Genomic DNA, 17,227 nt, shown 5'->3' on the forward strand with positions numbered 1-17,227 from the left:
ATGGGGAGTGGAGCCAGTGCTGAGGACAAAGAACTGGCCAAGAGGTCCAAAGAGCTAGAAAAGAAGCTGCAGGAGGATGCTGACAAGGAAGCCAAGACCGTCAAGCTGCTATTGCTGGGTGAGCGAGATGGGAAGATGGGCCAGAGAAGGAGAAGGTACTGCTCCTTCCTGCTTATCCTGGATGGTAGGTGGGTTCTAGCCCACTGTGTGGGGAGGAGGGATGGAAGGTTATTTTTCCTCTCCCCATCCAGTCTCAGGCTAGGGGATCAGGAGCTCTAGGGCTGAGCACAGCCACCCCAATGAGATGCAGAATGCCAAAGTTACTCTGGAACTGTTCTGCTCTTCCTTGAACCAGGAATAGTGTGTGAGGGCCAGGACGCACCCACCCATCTCCAAATTTAACCAAACCTAACACCTAACAACTTAGCAAATATCATGAACTCTGGGCTTGCAGACACTTACTGAATCTACAAACAGAAACTCTGAGTCAAGGACTCAGAAAAGGACAGTGGACTCAGAAGTCCTACCATATAATCAGTGTCATGTAGTGCCAAGGATAGGCCTAATGGTTCTTACCAAGTATACTGGTTCCTTCTCCTTGCTTTCAGTAAAAAAATTTGTAAAAATATTAGAAGTGGGGAGCCCTGAGTGGGGATGAATGGAGTCTTTAGAGAAGTCCTTTCCTGGCTTTCTATTCAGCAGCTGCCTCTAAAGCCCCTGCCAGATGGGAGGCTCATCAGCTTGATGAGCTCCTAAGCAGATCACAGGTTTGTGCTGAAAAAAGAAAAGCACCTCAGTCGGTCAGAAATTGATCATGGCTGTAAACAGAGCCAAAACAATAGAGTTTGGGACACCTGGCTTAGGAAAGAAACCCAATGGTAGTACAGAGGTAGGCAAGCTGGAGCAGGTAGGATCTTTATAGCAGAAGACTGGCTGGCTGGGCTGGGTTTCCAAACCCATGAGGAGCCTGGGAACTAGAGCCCCAAACTAAGGCACCTCCTTTCCCTCAGCCGATCTGTGGCGTGGCCCTAAGGACACACTAAAGAGCACATTTCTGTAAGCAGACTCCAAGGAGCCCAGGAGGCTACAGAGGGGAAAGAGATGGCAAGGCCCCTGAGAGATCTTTTAAGCCTAAGCAGCTTTCTTCTACATTCAGGGTAAGAAGCTTAGAGGGACCAAGCACAGGATAAGTGGAGGGGGGGGGGTTGGTTTAAGGCATCAGGGATAGTATAGAGTGGGGGAGAGAGCTGAAGGGTATGCGGGTCTTTGATAGAGGGAGAGTGGGGTGTGAATGAGGATCTAAGAACATTTTAGTCAATAATGGAAACAGTAAGATAACGAAAAAATAGTATTTCAGTGAGGTGATCCAGCTTTCTCCAATCCCACCCCAAGATCACTCTCCTGAGTAAAAATAGGCAGAGTAGAAATGTGTTAAAGGAGTTCCCCTGAATCTATCAGTGGTTCTCAACGAGATCTTGTACATCTCCACCCCCACCCCAAGACACTTGGAAACGTCGGGAACATTTTTGGTCGTCACAGCTAGAAGACTGGAGTGCTGCTAAACACCCTACAATGCACAGGACAGCCCTCCACAGAAAAAACCATCCAGCCCAAAGTGTCAATAATGCAGAGGCTGAGAAACTCTCCTCTAATTCCAGATCAAATGGCCTGAGCTCAAAGCTGGCAGAAATTGGGGCAGTAATCATCCCTATGTGTTCTCCCCTAACAAGACTCCCAAGCGAGCAGTGGCTTAGACTTCTCACGGGCCATCTACTGGAGGGTTGGGGAGAGCTGGTGGAAATCTGAAGCATAACATTTCTCCCTGCAGGTGCTGGGGAGTCAGGAAAGAGCACTATCGTCAAACAGATGAAGTGAGTAGGAACAAAGCCCCAAAGGACTGAGGTAGGGTGAAGACGTCAGTAGAGCCAGTGGAAGCATGGAGGATAAAGGGCTCTTTATCTGGGTTCTTAAGGAACCCAGATGTAAAGGATCTAAAGGATCTTATTCCCAATGTCCCTCATCTGCATGCCCCGTGTCCCTCACTCTCCACTTCCGTACAGCAGTAAGAATAGAGAGATTGGGTTCTTATGACCCTTTAAATCCTCCCAGAGTCCCAATCCCTTAGGTCTGGTTACTCAGGTCCAACGAAGGGCTGGGTGTCTCCTCCTTGCAGGATCATTCATCAGGATGGCTATTCACCAGAAGAATGCCTGGAGTACAAGGCCATCATCTATGGGAATGTGCTACAGTCCATCCTGGCTATCATCCGGGCCATGCCCACGCTGGGCATTGACTTTGCTGAAGCAAGCTGTGTGGTATGTGGTTAACGCTATGTGGTTAAGGGTGGGAGGAAAGGCTAATGAGGAGAACAGGCCAGTGGCCAACGAGCTACGAGGAAACATGTGTCAGAAAAAAGTTTATGTAACTAAAATCCCATTTGCTGAGCTTTAAATCTTTTTACTTCAGTCCTAGCAAAGCATGCAATTCCTACCTTTATAATAAATGTTCATTAAAAAAAAAATCTGCTCTCAGCTTCCTCTGCCTTTTGGTCTTATTTTACCATTTAAATTTTTCCCCTCAGGTTCTTTGCCCTGGCTGTGGAACTTTTATAAGCCAAATTCCTAGTTCCAGTTATTGTCCTTTTCCTAGATTTGAATCATTGAAAAAACAAAGGTGATAGGTTCCTGTCTATCATCTTGTCCATTTCATGATCAATCTGGTCTTTAAACTTCCAATCTCCCTGCAGCAGAGCACCCACATTTTGTGGCAGGACACTCACTTTTGGACTAAGGATGGAAGATGGAAACACCACAGAGGAAGCCCCTGGGACCTCTGTTATCCACTAGATATCCCAGGACTGGATATATTGCCACCCTCTGCATCTCAGAAGCACCCTCAAAATTAATCAGTGTTTATTTTAGAATCTTTGCTGGACACCATCTCCACCTTAGGCTTTGGTTGCAATGCAAAATGCTTTCCTTTCAGCAGAATTCCCAAAAGCCTCCTGGAAAGCCATTACTCCTGTGTAATTCTCATCCTGATTTCTGCCTTACAGGATGATGGGCGACAGCTCAACAACCTGGCTGACTCCATTGAGGAGGGCACTATGCCTCCCGAGCTGGTGGAGGTCATCAAGAAGTTGTGGAAGGATAGTGGGGTGCAAGCCTGCTTTGACAGAGCTGCAGAGTACCAGCTCAATGACTCGGCATCCTAGTAAGACTCTGAATGGGGAGGGGGTGGGATGAGGCATCAGCAACCTTCTAGGAGAAATCACAGCCAGCTGAAAATTTTAGGCACTGACAGCTGGAGACCCAAGGACTGAATTCAGGCTGCATGCCTATCTTATTAGGCTTGAGCAGTGTTTTACTATGCTTTGAATTTAATGCCTTTACATTGGGACATTTGCCACAGTTCCCACCACTCTGTATTGCTTTACACTGGTTCACTGCAGCCTACAAAGCTGAAGACTCAAAATTCAAAACAGAGGTGCTCTGTTTAACAGCCCTCAGCCCCTGCCTTCTTAATTCAAACACGTAGCCTCTCCTTTCAGAATCATGAACACTAATACAGCCCTGCGGTTCTGCCACGCATTCTCCTAGGAGGCATGATTCATCACGGCCCTCTCAGGGCTGAAATTTCTAGCTGGCAACACAGGCTGTACTTAAGCCACTAGCCTAAAATGAAAATCTCCTTCACCCACAGCATCTTATGTCAAGGTGCCAGGGCACAGGACACAAACTGCCAGGGCAAACCCAAGAAAGTTGGTCAGGCGTTAGAGAGTACCAGCTATGCAAAGTTGGTCCCCAAAAGATAAGGTACAGAGTTTATCAATCCTACCTCAAACAGCATGATATCATAGATGGGCATGAGCTTCAGAGGCAAACAGACCTGGGTTTAGCCCCTGTTTTATCACCTTATCTTATAATAAAGTTATCATTTACTATCCCTGGAGTACTCACTCACTCAGGCCTAGGCACTGCTCAGTGCATTAGGTACACCTTTTCATTTAATCTGCACAATATGCCTTTATGGTAGATAGTATTTTTTATTAGTCCTATTTATAGATGGAAAACCTGAGGTTCAGAGAAGAAAATTAACTTGCCCAAAGTCATATAGATAAATGGCAGAGGCTGGATTGAAATCCAGGTCTATTTGTCCACAAAGTTGAATGTTTTTTACAATATAGCACAATGTCTCTTGTCCTGGACAAGTTATTTAACTCTTCTGGATTTTTCCTTCATCTGTAAAATGGGATATGAAACTTGAAGGTTTATGAGGTTAAATGAGAATTTAAATGTGAAAATGTTTGGCATATACTTAATTTGCCCTCCCTCTTTCTCTCAGTCCTTTCACTTCACATCTGCTTTTTTTTTTTTTACTTTTTAATGGTAACTATCAAACAAATACAAAAGCAGAATAATACAATCAATCACCTGGCTTCAACTGTTACCAACCGATGGCCACTCTTGTTTCATTTTATCTCCATTTCCCACTGGAATATTTTGAAGTGAACTCCAGATATATCATTTCATCCTAAAAATTTCACTATGTTATCTCTAAAAAATAAAAGATTCTTTAAAAAAAAAAGAATCACAACATAATCATCACATCTAAATATTTAATAATTCCTTAATGTCATCAAATAGCCAAGTCAGTGTTCATTCAATTTTCCCCAATTATCTTGAATGTTTTCCCTTCAACTTGATTCAGGATATAAACAAGGTCCATGCATTGCACTGGTTCACATCTCATATATTTCTAAAATCTCTTTTAATCTACTCCTGCTTCTTGATGGAATTTTGGCACCCATTTAAACCACCAAGTCTCATTCAAGGGTCTAGAAAACCTTGTAGTCAGGTGAAACACAAGGAAAAGTTATCTGACTTGACTTAAATGGGACAGAACCTCTGCCCCAAATGGGCTTGTCCCTCAGCCCATCCCACACTTCCTTTTGTAAGGACACAAGAGGGTTTGAAGGAAAGACTCCTATATTTAACAATATGAATTCTAGGCTGGTTCTATCACTAAGTTAGCTATATGCCTTTGGGTAAAACCCTTCACCTTCCTTGACTTTGGCTGTGGAAAATTTAATATTATCAATGCCAATCACTTTTTTCCAGCTACCTGAATCAATTAGACCGAATTACAGCCCCTGACTACCTCCCTAATGAGCAAGATGTGCTACGATCCAGAGTCAAAACCACAGGCATCATTGAGACCAAGTTTTCTGTCAAAGACTTGAACTTCAGGTGAGTACACGGTTCCCTGGGAGCATGTCAGATACCCAAAAAGGGACATAGGTATGCTTCTTGGCTTTCACAAAAGCCCAGTCTGACTTCCTCCTACTTCTCCCCCTTTCCTTTCCACTTCCCATCTTACTGCTAACTGGCCCCAAAGTTGCCACCTCTGTGGGGTAAACACCAAGTGCATGTGGGTCACACATTAGGTATACGTTTGAAAACAGGTGTTTCTTCTCTCAGGATGTTTGATGTGGGAGGGCAGAGATCAGAGAGAAAGAAGTGGATCCACTGCTTTGAGGGAGTCACCTGCATCATTTTCTGTGCAGCCCTCAGTGCCTATGATATGGTGCTGGTGGAAGATGACGAAGTGGTGAGTGACCTTTGCACCAAGCAGCTTTGATAGATAATTCCCTTGTGACCTTTCCTCTAAACTTTGTGTCACTCCATTACCCCAACTTGGGTGATTTCAGCTAACACTAATAGTCTAGCAGTCTTCTAGCAGACCAATGTCTCCAGCAAATAATTCTAAGAAAACCTCTTCTTCTGCAGGTTCTAGGTTAGCACTTTAGAGCTCCAGATTTACTGAGAGCTTGGTCTCCAATTAGACATCCAAGTATTACTTGGGACATCAAAAATCTCACGAGAAACTGAGTATTAAAGGGATAAGTGATCATTAACTTCGCAAGGCAAAGGAGTTACTTAGTAGTCTCCCAGGCTGCCTATGGAAGTAAAGGATAGGAGATGAAAATGATAGAGCAGAAAGAACAACGTACGATGTGTATCTTTATGCAACATGATAGAGGGGTTGCATACTAACCTCACTTGGAAGCCTAAATATATACTCAGTGTCAACAGGACTACAGAGAGACTGGCAAACCAGTTTTCTCACATGCCACTTAAATTGGCAGCTGGAGAACTACCTGAAGGTGGTTCTCTTGAGCCTGTGGAGTTTTACAAGACAGGAGCTCTGCAGGAACGGTGTCAGCCCACCCAGGTACCTTCCAAGTTTAAGACAGGGCATGTCAAAGGCATGGAAAATGCCAATTTTACAAATGCATCTGCTCTATAAATGGAGGCCCACAGTTTACTGATAGAAGACAAAGCTTCTATCCTTCTATTTCCTGCTCCAGTTCTTCTCCCTTCTCCTTAGTAGTTCAGGTTCACATTAGAGCACTCTGAATATCTTCTAGCCAAAATGTCTTAGAGGGCCATGCATTTTCCAAGATCTCTTCCATCTTTAACCTTGAAGTCTAGAAGGCCTTAAAGGGTTTTTATAGGAGTATTAGCAATGAGAAAAGGCTACTAATTAGTTTTATAAGGTGAAAAGACTGAGCCCAAGTCAGCTAATAGCACACTTCAAGACCCTAAAGGTCTACTCCCTAACAATAGGCTGGTTTGGGGCACTGGGTAACCTCTGGACTCTGCAGTTTACAGCACTACTTCTCACTCATTGAAAGTGGCAATCAGAGAAGGAAATAAGGCGGAAGTGCTTGTGCTGTGGCACTGGGAAATTCTTTAGCCCTTACCATTTGGCACAAGGGCCAAATAATCCCTATTATGTTCCTGCCTGAACTGAGATCTTGGACTTTATAACAGAAGCCTATCAAAATCATCCTGGAGATGTATGTGGACATGTTAACTTGGGCCCAGTTTCAACCCTGAATCAGCAGCCCTTAAGGATATCAAAATCCTAAGCTGTGCCCTGGTTGCCAAAGATCTGCATAACATTTACTGTACACCTATACACCACCTACTATCATGGACACTATGCATACATGATCTCATCTAACCTTCATAATAATCCTGATAGGGAAACTGAGACTCAGAAAAGCTCAGGACTTTCCCCCAAATCATACAGTTGTGATATAAAGAGGATTAGAAGGAAGTCAGATCTCTTTGGCTCTACTCTACCACACTAAAAAAGAGATAAGCTGTTCCCCATCTTTCCTTTTACATTTGGAACACTGGTTTCTTCAAGGGGAGCAAGAACAGGAAGTAGACAGATATCCCATAAGCCCAACCTGATATCTCTGATGGTGTTTCCTCTTAATAGAATCGTATGCATGAGTCACTGCACCTGTTCAACAGTATATGCAACCACAAGTTCTTTGCGGCTACTTCCATTGTCCTCTTTCTCAACAAGAAGGACCTCTTTGAGGAAAAAATCAAGAAAGTCCATCTCAGCATTTGTTTTCCAGAGTATGATGGTAAGTGCCAGGGGCTGGAGACAATTCTTTCATAGTAATGACAGGTGGCTGCCTCATTTCCTATACCAAGGAGACATAAAGGAACTTGTCTTCAAGGAGTAGTAAGTGAAACTCCTCTGATTTGCCAAGTTGATGATCCCTTATCCCTTTAATATTCAGTTCCTCTTATGAGCTTTATAATGTCCAAGTGATATTTGGATGTCTAACCCAAGAAAGTTGAGCATTCAGTTAGAGGTTTAAATTCAGATGTCTCCAGAATAGAGCAGACATTAGATTCAGGAGACCCACCGACTGTTCAGATGATAACTGCCAGAAACCAAGGGTGGAGACATAGAGACACCTCTCTCCTCAATTTCTTTGCTCAACTCAAGTGGGAAACACTGGAGTGCAATAAAGGAGAGGGCCCTCCCTCTAAAAATAGGCCCCCAACTGCAGCTGTCTAATACAACATTTCGAGGATCAAGTGAGTCACTTAAAAAGTGAGCAACTAAGAAGGGTTAATTTATCCCACTTCTTCACTATTTTTCTGGAAAACCAGGGAACAACTCTTACGAGGATGCAGGGAATTATATCAAGAGTCAATTCCTTGACCTCAACATGAGAAAAGATGTCAAAGAAATCTACAGTCACATGACCTGTGCCACAGACACCCAGAATGTCAAATTTGTATTTGATGCAGTTACAGATATTATCATCAAAGAAAACCTCAAGGACTGTGGACTCTTCTAATTCTCACCATTCCTCAAGTATACGTTCTATAAACAGGTTCAGAATCTGGGTAATATCAAGCAGAAAATTTTAGGTCAATATACCATGACAAGAATACATCCATTCTCCCTTGGAGATGGAGTAGGTATGATTGCAATTGTGTCTCATATGTTCTTTTAAAAGTGGGATAGCTAGTACAGTTTAAAGAATGCAAGGCCAGGAGTCAGAAGACCCAGGTTCCAGTACTGGTTCTGCAACTTACTACAAAAATGTAAATATTTCATTTCTCTGAGCCTTGAGTTCCTCATCTATAAAATGAAGATAACTTCTCTATACTACTTCACAGGGTTATTCTAATGATCACAAACATAACTGAAGGAGGGGAAGGCACATAAAAGCTGTGTGGTTAGTGACAGAAAGAAATCCTATATAAAAGCTCCCATGTATGAAATTCAACACCAGGTTTTTAGATGAATTATCCCAAACAAAAAAGCAAACCTTCCCTGCAGTCTGCAAAAAAACTAATTAAAAACAGAACCTCACTAAACCTACCACCCCTTTTTACTAACAGACCTTTATGTGCCTTAGCTCAGAGACCTGAATCACCAGATAGAAGATGTGAGTTTCTTAGTTTCTAAGGTACACATCCAGAAAGGCTTTCTTTTTTTTTTTTGGTCGCTCACACTGTTTGCAGGATCTTAGTTCTCCGACCAGGGATTGAACCCCGGCCCTCGGCAGTGAAAGCTCAGAGTCCTAACCACTGGACCTCCAGGGGATTCCCAAAAATGATTTTTATTAAGCACAGATTATCCCTCTGCTCCCAAACTGCCAAAAAGACTGTGTTCCCTATATCTCTGTAAGTATAGGGATACTTATCCCTGTAAGTAACTTTATCAGCTATACAAGACACGTTCTGAATAAACTTGGAGGACAGAACACACTCCCACTTGGAGTATTAATGATTTTATTGCTGCCACTTCTCTATCACAGAATTTAGAATAAGTGAGCAATCCTAAAATCCTTGTTTCAACCACTACATGTTTCAGGAGAACAAAAAAGCCAGCTGATTTTGCTTTAGGCATCGAAAATCTTCGCAGTTGGGTCCATGAGATGCCTGGCTGAAAGCAACATCTCCCCAAACAGGCCAACAATTAAATTATTCCCTGAACTCCTTTGGGGGGAAACAAAGCTTGTATTTATCTTGACAGGAGGTGGTGAAGTCAAGTATAGATTTAGCATTTACAACTACTAGTGAGGAAAGCTCTGGGCATCCAAGATTTAGTATATAAAAGAAAGTGTCAATTAAAATGAATATCTGCTCCTTGCCAAAAATACACATTCACACTTAGGCTACTACTAGCAATATTGATACTAGAGAGCCATATGAGCTTGAAATACACTGAAGAATACATTTGCAGCTGTTAAAATTGGATTCATTTAATAGTCTTTCTGATTCCTTGAAGAGAAACCAACTTGGGAGAATTACCAGAAAAATAAGGAAAACTACTCTGCCCACTGCCGATTAAAAAACTTAAGCCGAAGAAAAAAATCTGGGTAAGACTTCTTGCATCCAAGCACTGTTCAGGGACTATACTAAAGGGCACGCTCCAAAGATTAACCTCTTTGCTTTAACTCAACATATAGGGGCTCTGAGTTTTTTTTTTTTTTTGGTATCATAGATCCCTCTGGCAGTCTGATGAAACCTATGGACCTCTTCTCAGAGTATTTAAAAATGCATAAAATAAAACTCAAGAGAATTACAAAGGAAACCAACATATTGAACCCAGTTTTATCTTTGGAGTTCTGAAGACCCAGGTTAAGAATCTTTGCTATAGCTATGATCTTATCTATTCAGGGCCCAGATGTAACTTTTCCCATTTATTCTACCTTCAAGTAGGGTAGCCCCACCTACCCCCAAATCATGCCAGATTATTTGCTTCTTTTATTCACTTTTCCTTGATCTTTGACTCTAGGCAGGAATTGGCTATGGGCCAAACTGTAAAAGCCCAACCCAGGCTCCTCGGTTATTAATGTTCATATAGAACCTGCCCTACAGTACTAGCATGAAAACAAAGCCAGTGGGACAGGTCTTCTGGTAGAACAATCTCTAGCAGAATAAAACACGGCTGTATTTTAGTTTTCTTTTGCTCTGGTAGACATCCCAACTTTTAACTGGTTTATAAACAAATTCACACAAGCCACCCTATATGCACTTTGCAAAAAGGTTACCTTTGAGGCTGGATGGGGAAGTAGCAGTACTTAAAAGCAACACTTCTACAGCTGCTTTACTGAAGTTAGGATCTGGTTATTCATCTTACAATATTTTCAAGCTAAAACTTTTCTGGTGAGTCTACACAGAATAAAAACAGCGGGCCTTGGTCATCCATTCTCTTGTCCCTTAGAACAAAGTCAAAACAATTTCCTGAAGCTCTTAGCCAACACTGGGATGTTCTCTGAGTAAAGGTAAGAGGACTTCAAATGTTCTGGATAAGCTTCCGAAAAAAGGCATTAATCCTTACCGCAGCTTCACTGTTTGTCAGGCCCAGAGATGGTTCCCAAACCTCATACTATTAGAGACAACTCCACTGGTACTTCTCCTACCCAACTGGCTTATTTTTATCTCATGGACATTTTGATTGTGTGGATGAAAAGTTCTCTTTGCATAAAACAGCTGTTAGAAAGCTTAAAACCAAAATTATGCCATATACTCACTCTGCTGTCTATATCTGTCTTCTTTTGTTTCATTTTAAATTTACACTATATTGTTGAATTTTATATCATCAGAAATTGTTTTTTCATAACAAGATAGGTCAGAAACTAATACTCAATCCTATTTTCACATACTGCAATCTTAATTCTTAGAACGATAAAGCTAGAAGAAACTTAAAATATTCCAGGTCCACTAGCAATTTACAGATAAGTAACTGAGGCCAAGGGAGGTGGAGAGTCTTCATCAAGATCACACTGCTAGGAAGCAGCAGAACTAGAACTCCAAAACAGGTCTTCTGAATCCAAAGCCAGTGGTCTTTCTATATGCACCGTAATACCAACAGCCCACCATACACTATAACATCAAAGTCAATTTTTTCATTCTCCTAAGCTCCTTCTATTCCCAAACAAATCCTTGGTCATTTTTAAATTATGCCATCTCTAAATCATAGATATTTAACAAAATAATCTCCACACTAAATACAAATTGGTCTCAAAATGGAATGTGAAATTAGCATAAAACAGTAAAAGTATAAATAGCTTTGTTTAAGGTATAATTTTCTGTTCTTAGAGGGCAGAGACTGTAACACACTTCCCTTGCATTGCATGATTAGACACTGATGAAAGTAAGCCAAATGTAAATTAAGTTCCATTTCATATAAATCTGATTACAGTTGCTTTTTTTTCTTATAAAAATATGATTGACTCAAAAGGACACATACAGTATGATTCCACTTATATGAAGTACCTAAAGTAGTCAAATTTATAAAGACAGAAAGTAGCATGGAAATGGGGAATTATTATTTAATAGGTATGGTTTCAGTTTGGGAAGATGAGAAAAGTTCTGGAGATGAATGGTGGTGATGTATAATGATGTGAATGTACTTAGTACTACTTAACTATACACTTAAAAATAATTAAAATGGCAAATTTTATGTTATGTATATTTTAACACAATAAAAAAAATAGAAAAAATATAATTGGAAATGTGCTTTTATGTTTCTGTCAATTAAAGGAGGAATAAAAGCAGCACAAAAATTCAGTCTAAAAATTCAGTATAACTATAAAAGACACATTTACTTGTAACAGTTCTTACTCTGATAAAAAAACCACGTACCCCAAATAGTCCAAATCTGGGTGGCCCCATCCCCAAGGTGAAAAATAACAGCATTCAAAAACCACTCTATACTTGGAGATGTGCCGTAGACCAAAGTGTGCCGGCCATGCTGGGTGGAGAAGGTGGTGAAGGGTGAAGAGCTCTTACCTCCCACTTCCCTCTCTACCCGGCACAGCCCCCGGAGCACAGATTCCAGCAGGACTTCAGTGTTGGGCCAGGGACTGCAAGTGTGCCAGAGCCTCTGGTGATCCTGCTAGGTAAACGCGTGAAGACATCTCTGTGAGGTCTAACAGATATACTGCAGACTGCAGGAACTTTTCTTTCCTTTGGTCATGGAAAAGTAAGCACCAGTTTGAATAGAAAATAAAGAACTGGATTTAAATTGAAAACAAAGACCTTTTCACCCTGCTTCGCAAAATATAGGGTAATTTGTAGTTGAACTTCACTTCAAGTTTTCGAAATGAATATGGGAAAAGTGATGCTGAGAAAAGACAACCAGCTACAATGAATACATTTGTTGGTATTGTCTTAGGTTACCTTTTTTGCAGTGGAGTACAATCTTGAGTATCACAAAAAGTATGTACAAAACACTTTTAAATGTGTTATTTCTATTTGATCAGAACCATAGACTATCACAGCTAGAAGAAATAATTTAGTCTGTCTTTAGATGAGGGATATAAGACTGAAAGACTTCATAGCTAGCTGGAAGCAGGGAAAAGACCAGAACCCAGCACATCAAGCAACTCTCCGACTTCATAAGAGGGTGAGGACCTTCATCTTACATAAGCAAGAAAAAACAGGTAATTTCTTATGATTTGTTATGTCTACTGGGATTTTCTCTTACATATAAACAAGCCTCTCGGTAAAAATGTTTGGATAACCCAAAGGAATATGGCTTTGGGGTGGGGGTGGAGGGTAAGAAGACAGGATAAACCAGGTTGTACAGAACTTAATATGCCAGCTGTCAAAGATCTCACAGCTTAGTGAACACTAACACACTGAGATGGTGTACCTCAGAAGTTTGTTTACTAATATTTGATTATTTCTACTACCATGTTGATTCCCACTAGATTTCAGGAAGGGAGAACATATACCACTGGGCATACAAAGATTTTATATTATATTTGACTCCTCAATCATTCCCCTTACCTACCCCTTCCCAAACCCTCTCAAGAAGACTTTCATTCTATAGCTAGCTTTGCTCTTTTATCTACCAACTGTAAATGAATATTCATGTTACTACACATAGTTACCTTTGTCATAGGATTTTATCTTTACTTTGGTATATCTTTCAATTTTCACTGAATAAATAAATGGAGTGAAATAAAAGTTTGGAAACCCCAAGTTTCTTGTTTTGCCTTAATTTTCTATAAAAACGAAATACTCTGTCTAAAATGTAGGAATGTTCTTTGACCAAACAGTCCTCATACTAATTTTCTGGGTGAAAGGCACTTTAAGTCATGTAGGTGCTTTATACTTAATGGCAAATAAAAAATAACTTAGTCATTCACTAGTGATTTTGATGTTGTCTACTATTTGGGTTGATCTTTAATATAAGGTCTATTCAGTTGTCCCCAAATATTGGCCCAGGTTAGCTGCATCAGAACCACCTGAGGAATTTATTTTAAAAATACATATTCCCAGGACCTGGCTCAGACATTTTAATTGAGTAGAGTTTAGCCAGAGAATCTGTATGTTAATCTTGCACCTCAGGTATCTACTGCTGCATAATATTCCATATTATCTCTTATTCCTGAGAGACTTGAGTAAAGCCAGGTGTAGGCCTGACATAGTATCAGAAAATAACCATCCTGCCCTGATTTGTTCTGAAATATGCTTTCCTCAGCAGAAGTAACTCATAAAAGGTTATGAGAAAACTGGGGGTGGGAATGGGGATTTAAAACCTAAACAAAGGTAAAGGAACAAGGATCTTGACCATCCTGGAAATTAGTTCTCCAGTACGCCTCACTTAAATCTTTTACTTTCTATTAGTTCATAGTAAGAGCAACTTTCAGTTCCAGGCCTCTAAGCAGCCTGGTTTTCTCTTGTGTTTGGTGGCCATAAAGTTATACGGAGAGCTGTGGCTGGTCCAGGTCAGAGCTCTGATTTGTACTTTGAAGTATAAACTGGAACACAAAAATTACCTGGCAGTACGTGGAAACTGAGATAATTTTGTTCTTAAAGTCAGTGTCACATATGAAAGATTTCACAGGTAATATCAGTGAGTAGAGGGCTATTGTTTTTTGAACATCTAGAAGGGGAAAAAATCAAGACAGGTTTTTAATTGGATAAGAGACTAACTTTCCCTTATATGTAACTGCCAATACAGCAAGGAGCTCTGCAACAGGAAACTCCAGAACTATGCTAAGCCAATGGATAAATATAAAAAGTAACTAGTCAGGTCAGGCAAGCAATGCCCAAAGAAAGCCACAGCTACAAATCAGAGAACAGTGGCCAGGATATAAGAATAACAGGTGGGCAAATAAATTAGAAGAACCAGCAGTTATTCCTAAATACTCCATAATGTGCATATAATAAAACACAAATATAATACATAAGAGAATAAAACATAAACGAGGGAAGAAAACAGCTTTTAAAAATTTGGTCCATCTATTCTTAGAATGTAGCACCTTGTGAAAAATAACAACCCATCAGTATGATACACTGAACTAGAGGTTTAGAATTCAAACTGTCCACGGTGAAAAAGACATTTCAAGATCCACTTATGAATAACTGTAAAAATTCTTGGAATTTTCAGGCCAGGAGGTGAAACCTATTGCAAGGCTGAAATTATAAGGTTAGGGAAGACTGGCCATTAAGGAGCAGAATACTTCCTCTCTACATAGAGCCTAATGGATGGCAATTCTACAGCCCAGAGTTTTAATCAGGTGGGGAAGATGTGACTGTCAACAAAATAAAGGTACTGTTACAATCCTTCCTGCTAGTGTCTGTTTACTGTTCGTTATTTGTTAAAATTTAATTTTCTTAGATGTGCTGATTTCTTAAGTGGTCCAAAGACTGGGCACCTAAATTCTGAAACATGATCCATCACAGATCTCCAGTATTCTCCACCAAAAAGACACAGGCAATTTTTCACTTCTTTGATTACAAACATCAATCCTTTTTCTCCAGGCTAATAGATATGAGGTTTCATTCCCACATTCTGGCTCTGCTGTAAGAAAAGACCTTTTAATTCAAAATATTGATACAATAGTGATTTGTAAGGCTGATGATCAGAATCACCTTCTTAAAATTACAGAATGCCAGCCCACCAGCCAAGAGTCAATCTCCGAGATGGTTCCAGGTGATTTTGACTTAAGGCATATTTGAAAACCACTGACTGAAACTGTGTCCCTGTGTCCTTAAGGAATGTGCATTTTGATAAATTATTTGGCATGGGGGGGGTAGGAGGTGATCCTCATGTAAACGCAGGACAAATGTAAATGGTATAGAGGCAAAATTGTGGAGAACTACTGTTTTTCATTGACAGAAGGGCTAAAAAATTAACATATCAGACAGACGTATTCAAATGAAAATACAAAATGCATTTCAAAGTATTAATTTTTTTGCATTATCCCTTATTTTGTGTTATCAACGCATTCCCATTAGCCCAGACTATAGAAAGACTACAGTTAAACCAACATTCTACCAGTTCTCATTTCCAGATGATCCTATATCACACAATACAATAAGGAAAAGATATATTCAAAATGAACAAGAACTATCCCTATTTACATTGTGGGCACAAGTCAATCACCAATTGAAGCTGATAATTTTCTTTCTTTTAGATCCAGTTTTGCCAATCCTAAAAAAAAAAAACTGTTAGATAATACGGTTACACCATCTGTATAGTTGTATTTTTCCCACGAAAGAAAAAAAAAAAAACTACTGATAAAGGCACTGAAGTGCTGTGGCTTGCTTTCTGAACCAGCTTTGATGACCACCAACCATTTTTTTTTTAAACTAGTGAAAGGTCACATCAAAAGATGAAATAGAATCCAATCCAAAAAGATCAGACCCCAAAAGGCACTACTCAAACTACTGATTTGGAATGCTCAAAATGCATTCTCTTCATTTGCCTTCCCCTAATGGACCATTCAGTATTTAATGACATTTGCTGTACATTGTACAAAAGGACCTGCAGGCTGAGGTAAATAGAGCTCTCCACACAACCAAAATGTAAATCTGGAAAATGAGTTTTGACTGCATATCACTAACACAGATATGACATAACACGCTCAGTCAGGCCAAGATTCAACAATACTATTACACCAAAAGACTAACACCTTCAGGGAACCCTTCTACCTAAACCCATTCTCAGACAAAGGCCTAAGCACACAGCAGGGGCAAAAAGCAACAGAAGAAAATACTTCCAGAAAGGACTAGTTACAAACAGGAACAAACCTGGACTCTTTACTCACCATTTTAATACTGCTGCCAACTATAACAGATTAAAATCTGTACACACAACAAAGTGGAAAAAAAGTCCCCAAATCAATAGTTTCAGCAAAAGAAGGTACTGACTAAGGATTACTACAATGAACATTGCTACAGTAAAAACAATGGCAAACAGGGATTTGGCACCATGTTTACAAAGTAAAGGCATGCACTGTTAATACACTTCAGATGTTTCCCAACAGAAAAAGCCAATGGAAGATGGAAAACAAGGGGCATCTTTTACAGAACTCCCTATGACTGAGACGGACAAGCAAGAATTGAAGTGGTCAATTTAGCAGATGTGTAGCAGCAAAGTCACTGGTTCTGTTTGGAATTTAGCAATTTGCATTTCTAACTGGCAGCTGCCCTGGGTGCGTCTGTATCCAAGAAGCTGACTTTATCATACTCCATCAGCATTTATCTAGTAATTTGGTAATCAGCATAAACCAGGTTAACCTTCAACCATAAGCTTAAAAAAAGAGCTGGAATCTTACTACAGAATTCTTCAATGTAATTACCATTTAGAAACCACATAATGGTACTTTGGTACTTTGAACAGGAATAGTAACATAAACTTCATCCAAAAAAGCTATAATTAGAGCCCCAATAATTGTACTTTGAACTTTGAACAGGTACTTTGAACAGGAATAGTAACATAAACTTCATCCAAAAAAGCTATAATTAGAGCCCCAATAATTGTAAAGAATTAAGCAATTATGGAAATATTATATTCTGACCATACCAAGAGTTAAAAACAAAGAGTTCCTACTAAGAGGAAAATTTTCAAGATGATCTGGTCACATCATGTG

The 17,227-nt window shown here is 40.2% G+C and overlaps 1 protein-coding gene across 1 annotated transcript; it reads left to right on the plus strand.

Annotated features, from left to right (window-relative positions):
• Positions 1-8,217, plus strand: GNAT2 (G protein subunit alpha transducin 2; the record flags this gene model as incomplete). Its single annotated transcript, XM_082832572.1, has 8 exons — positions 1-118; positions 1,829-1,871; positions 2,174-2,315; positions 3,056-3,213; positions 5,121-5,249; positions 5,481-5,610; positions 7,294-7,447; positions 7,986-8,217. The coding sequence occupies 8 exons, from the start codon at positions 1-3 to the stop codon at positions 8,174-8,176; spliced, it is 1,065 nt and encodes a 354-aa protein (XP_082688698.1). The 3' UTR covers positions 8,177-8,217.
• Positions 8,218-17,227: the final 9,010 nt, after the last annotated feature.

Source organism: Leucopleurus acutus, assembly GCF_964270905.1.
Source record: "Leucopleurus acutus genome assembly, chromosome: 2".
NCBI classification, from domain to species: domain Eukaryota; kingdom Metazoa; phylum Chordata; class Mammalia; order Artiodactyla; family Delphinidae; genus Leucopleurus; species Leucopleurus acutus.